General features: G+C 38.9%; 1 protein-coding gene across 1 annotated transcript; it reads right to left on the bottom strand.

Annotated features, from left to right (window-relative positions):
• Window positions 1-395: 395 nt before the first annotated feature.
• On the bottom strand, window positions 396-5,010 carry LOC100955785 (coiled-coil domain-containing protein 170-like). The gene is made up of 3 exons (XM_012809866.2): window positions 4,918-5,010; window positions 3,616-3,831; window positions 396-635 (listed from the first exon to the last, which is right to left on the bottom strand). Exons 1-3 carry the CDS (start codon window positions 4,951-4,953, stop codon window positions 486-488), a joined length of 402 nt encoding a protein of 133 aa, XP_012665320.1. The 5' UTR covers window positions 4,954-5,010; the 3' UTR covers window positions 396-485.
• Window positions 5,011-5,529: the final 519 nt, after the last annotated feature.

The following is a 5,529-nucleotide window of genomic DNA, read 5'->3' as shown; positions in this document are numbered from 1 at the left end:
TCGCTTGAGCCCAGGAGTTGGAGGTTGCTGTGAGCTGCTGTGATGCCATGGCACTCTGCCCAGGGGGATAGCTTGAGGCTCTGTCTCAAAAAAAAAAATTATAGAATATAACTTTACCTGGATTTCTAAGGGGAATTGTATATCCAGTAAATTGTTCATTCTAGAAACAAGATTTTAACTTTGCATATAAATATTCCAAGTAAAAACACATATCTTGATTAATATACAATTAATAATTACAGATAATTAGATAATTAGATATCACAAGTAATAATCCAGACAGAACATAAATAAAGGTATAGAACAAAATTACTACTAAGCAAAGTTAAACGTCAAACATCATAGGAAAGAACAGACATAAGTGAAAATTTTCCAATGCATTTTATTCACAACATAGCTGTATATTCAAATGCTAGAGGAAACATCTATATCTGCTTAGTTATTGATGGCAGCAATGAAAAGACAGAACTTCTTTATTCCTTATCCTATCTAGTCTCACATTGAGAAACAATCTTCGATTTTTTAGATATTTCATAAACTTGTATAATAATCCTTAGCTGATTGATGATTTCCTTGTCTGCTGTTGTCATGTTAAATCCCAACATCTTCATAATAGTTTCTCGAAAGTCAGCAAGCTATGAAGAACCACCACAAATATCAAGATATGTCATTAGTTTGAGTCACACACTTATTATATACAATGAAATTGATAGAAATTTAGTCTTATTAAACATTCTTTATTAGATGTAATAAATTCTACATTTAAATAGTATTTTTTAATTTTTTGAGATAGAGTCTTGCTCTGTTGCCTAAGAGTGCAGCGGTATGATCATAGCTCACTGCAACCTCAAACTCCTGGGCTCAAGCACTCCTCCTGCCTCCGCCTTTTGAGTACCTGGGACTACAGGCATGTGCCACCATGCCCAACTATTTTTTTTTTTTCTATTTTTGTAGACAGGGTCTCCCTCTTTCTCAGGCTAGTCTCAAATTTATGACCTCAAGCAATCCTCCAGCCACCTGGAGTGCCAGGACTACAAGTGTGAGCCACCATGCCCAATCTTAACCAGTATTGTTAAACTAGAAAAATGATTTCTTCCATTATAAGAACACCATTTAAAATTTCCTTTGCATTTTTATTTTTCATATTTTTATAGACTACACCTAATTGTATTGCTACTGATTTTGTTATTGCTCATCCATAAGGTGACTGTGGTTTGGACATATGATTTGCTGTATGTTAATAGCAGTCCCCTAAATAGATTATCTTTCCTCCCATCCTCCAAAAACCATAGCGATCAACAAGGAGAGTAAGTAGGCCGAGAATGGTGGTTCATGCCTGGAATCCAGCACTCTGAGAGGCTAAGGTGGGAGGATCGTTTGAGCTCAGGAGTTTGAGACCAGCCTGAGCAAGGAGGAAACCTTGTCTCTACTAATAACAGAAAAATTAGCCAGGCATGGTGGTGTATACCTATAGTCCTAGCTACTAGAGAGGCTGAGGTAGGAGGATTGCTTGAGCCCATGAGTCTGAGGTTGCTGTGAGCTAGGCTGACACCATGGCACTCTGTCCAAGAGCAAGACTCTGTCTCAAAAAACAAGAAAAAACAAAAAAACTAAGAGAGTAAGCAAAAACATCCCATAAATCACACCTAAAGTATAAATAACTAGAGAGTATCACAGACTTCAATTTGCACATGAGTGGGAAATAAATATTACAAACCAGCATTAGTAGCTCAAGAGGAGTGTGCAGGTAGTTTCTACTGGAGTAGAATGAAAACCACCTTACCTACAGAAATGGGATGGTTCGTAAGTGAGGAAATACTGAGAACAAATCTGAGAACTGGTAGGAAAAGAAAAGCAAGGGCCTCAGAAGCACATGAGATCAGAAATGGCAGTTTTAGAGGGCAAAGTTTCTAAAGGGAGAGGGAGGTACTTAGAAGGGTGAGGTGTTCCATGAAGGCTTAGTAGTAAAAGAAAATAAAAAAGCAAACAGTAAAAATTTAGGGATTTATACAAACAGGAGAGTCAGATATCACATAAACTCTCATCCCCAAAATAAAAGGCTTGTCTAGTAGTTTAAAAACCGCATTTATTGTGTCAACAGAATACTGTGGTATTGCTTCAGGAAACCTAGTAAGTAAACTATCTCCAGGCACCTTAAAGCAGAAATACCCAAAGATCTGAGCAATTAAAGAGATTTTTTGTGTGTGTGGAGACAGAGTCTTACTTCATCACCCTCGGTAGAGTGCCATGGTATTACACAGCTCACAGCAACCTCCATCTCCTGGGCCTATGCAATTCTCTTGTCTCAGCCTCCCAAGTAGCTGGGACTACAGGCGCCCACAATGCCTGGCTATTTTTTGGTTGTAGTTTGGCCAGGGCTGGGTATGAACCCACCACCCTTGGTATATGGGGCCGGTGCCCTACTCACTGAGCAACAGGTGCCACCCAATTAAAAGGATTTTTACAGTGGATGGATAAATGACAAAATATATCCATATAAATTTTCTTTAAGAAGAACATAGAGGTTCAGTGCTAATAGCTCAGTGGTTAGGGTGCCGGCCACATGCACCAGGGCTGGTGGGTTTGAACTGAAGATGATGAATGAATATACAGAAGTTAAAAAAAGAGAGACAGAGAAAGGAGAAAATGCTAATATAACGACTTTATGTTTTAAGCATTAAAGTAATTGGGGCTAGGTGAGGTGGTTCACCCCTGTAATCCTAGCACTCTGGGAGGCCAAGGTGGGTGGATTGCTTGAGCTTAGGAGTTTGACACCAGCCCAGCCTGAGTAAGACCAAGACTCCCATCTCTATTAAAAATAGAAAAGTTAGCCAGGCATTGGGTGCCTTTAGCCCCAGCTGCTCTGGAGGCTGAGGCAAGAGGATTGCTCAAGCCCAAGAATTTGAGGTTGCTATGAGCTACGATGCCACAGCACTCAACCCCAGGGCAACAGAATGAGACTCTGTCTCAGGAAGAAATAAGAGTTTGAAATTTCTTAAGTAACTAATATATGGAAGTTTGACATATAATTTAACAATCACCTAAAATCAGTTAGCCTTTTAAAAATTCTCTTTAAAGGATCTTCTTTGTCAGTATAAGGAAAATCTAAGCAAGTTTAGAAGTACTACCCTCTTCTCCTAGACAGTGACACAGAAGGTGACACCACCGATTTCCTCAGAGCGTCCATTCTTTCACATGACCCTGGCCTCCCAGTCACTCCTTGATCAGAGGGTGGGACAAAAACCTAAGCTTCAGTAATCAAATATCCCATTCCAAGCTGCTGTGGGTTCACCAGGGATAAGTACTTGATCTAAACTGACCCAGTAAGACCTTTCTTGGGACTCTCTCTTCTGTCACAAAAACTAAAAATAAAATGCCATGTTTCCTGTCATGCAGAGAAAACCAACTGGCAGTCAGACGAGCTGAGACTCAGATGCCAAAAAGAGATGATGAAAAAGGACTTGTAAGTTTCTAGGTGCATCTCTGCCCTCCCAGAGGTTAGGCTATTTAACTTGGTTTGAATCCATAAGCCAATACATTCTCTTTCGCCTATGTCTTAAATCGAAGTGGGTTATCATTTCAACTAAATTTCAGTAAAATAATAAGGAAAAATACCTTTTGTTCTTGCCCTGCTACTTCACAGGTGCTCTTTGCTGTCGGGAGCTCAGGAGTGACAGTCTCTGACATCTGATGGGCCCTCTCATTGTCAGATTTTACCTCTTGCTCTGAAGAGTCTAATGCCACTTTCAAGTTTTCCGTTTTCATAGCTGCCTTCTCTTTCATTGTTTCAACTTTTGTTAAAGATTTCTTTAGCTTTTCAATTGTTTTATCCTGTGAAAGGGGATAAGGTGGAAAGGAGATGACTGTGATGTGATCTCTTCTAAATCAGTGACAGGCACCACAATAATTCATGCTTCTTTTCCTTTCTTTTTTGAAGCCATAGACATATGGAAAAGAAAAAAGTCCACAATTTCTGAAATAAGAGGCCATTTCTATACCAACATACTCATTCATCACTAACATTAACTCAGCGCTTTTATAAAACTGGGGACTCAAAGAGGCTTAGCATGTTTTCCATATCCTTAAAGGTCTTACGGCCTATGTTAATTAAATATTGAAATATGAAAAGTAATTGGCTTTGCAGCAAGAGAAATGTTGCTGATAAACTGGCATATCAGTTGATCAATTGTTTAGTGCATGTTTGGCTTAAGGCATAATTTATATTTGAAATAATACAACTAAAGCTTGATATGGATAAGGTCTAAATGAGAACCAAAGAAATGACTAAAACTTTTAACTATTACCCAATAAGGGACTAAAGTAAAATTAAAACAAAAAGCAAGGGATTTATAACATAACACAATACCAGTTACCTTTGAAGAGTAAGGAAGAGGAATATGAGGCTTCAATGGGATTGGTAATATTGTGTTTCTTAAACTGAGTCATAACCCCTGTAATCCCAGCACTCTGGGAGGCTGAGGCAGATGGATCCCTTGAGCTCAGGAGTATAAGACTGGCCAAAGCAAGAACGAGGAGATCCCATCCCTACTAAAAACAAAAAAATAAGCCGGGTATTGTGGTGGGCACCTGTAGTCCCAGCTATTTGGGAGGCTGAGGCAAGAGGATTGCTTGAGACCAAGAGTTTGAGGTTGCTCCAAACTATGAAACCACAGCACTCTAGCCTGGGGCAACAGAGTGAGACTCTGTCTCAAAAATAAATAAATAAATAAAAATAAATTGAGTGATGTATTCAAAGGCATCCAGGTTTATTATTCTATATGCTTTAATGTTATATATTCTTTTGTGTGTATGTAAAATAATTTTAATTCTTTTTAAATTCAATAAGATACCTAAAGCTAAAATAGTAATAGACCAAAGCATAAGTGAATTTTTGAAAGCCTCCGTGTCTTTACTTACTTTAAGGACGTTTACTCTTGTCAGTTGAGTTTTCATACTTTTATTTGACAATTTTAAATCACTGAGCTGTTTCTGAAGTTTCTGAACTTTCTCCTCCAATCTTTGTGTTGTAGCAATCTGCCAATTCTGCTGAATATTCAGTAACATTTGTTGTGTGTTGTTTTTCTCTAGCTCTTCGAAATTTTTGCTGTCCTTGTCTATCTGGGAATTTGTAGTCTTCAAGTTTTCCTGTAAAGAAATCAAAAATATTAAAATAAGGAATTGTACTTCTAAAAATTTTTTTAGACAGAGTCTCACTTTGTCACCCTCAGTAGAGTGCTATGACATCATAGCTCACAGCAACCTCCAGCTCTTGGGCTTAGGCGATTCTCTTGCCTCAGCCTCCAGATTAGCTGGGACCACAAGTGCCTACTGAAATGCATGGCTATTTTTTTGTTTGCAGTTTGGCCAGAGCCAGGTTCAAACCTGCCACCCTCAGTATATGAGGCTGGTGCCCTACTCACTGAGCCACAGGCACTGCCCTTTTTTTTTTTTTGAGACAGAGTCTCAAGCTGTTGCCCCAGGTAGAGTGCCATGTCACAGCAACCTCAAACTTTTGGGCCCAGGCGATTC

This window comes from Otolemur garnettii, unplaced genomic scaffold, assembly GCF_000181295.1.
Source record: "Otolemur garnettii isolate 467f Iridium unplaced genomic scaffold, OtoGar3 scaffold00115, whole genome shotgun sequence".
Taxonomy (NCBI): Eukaryota; Metazoa; Chordata; class Mammalia; order Primates; family Galagidae; genus Otolemur; species Otolemur garnettii.
The sequence above is the reverse complement of the archived record's forward strand: the minus strand, read 5'-3'. Positions and strand labels throughout refer to the sequence as shown.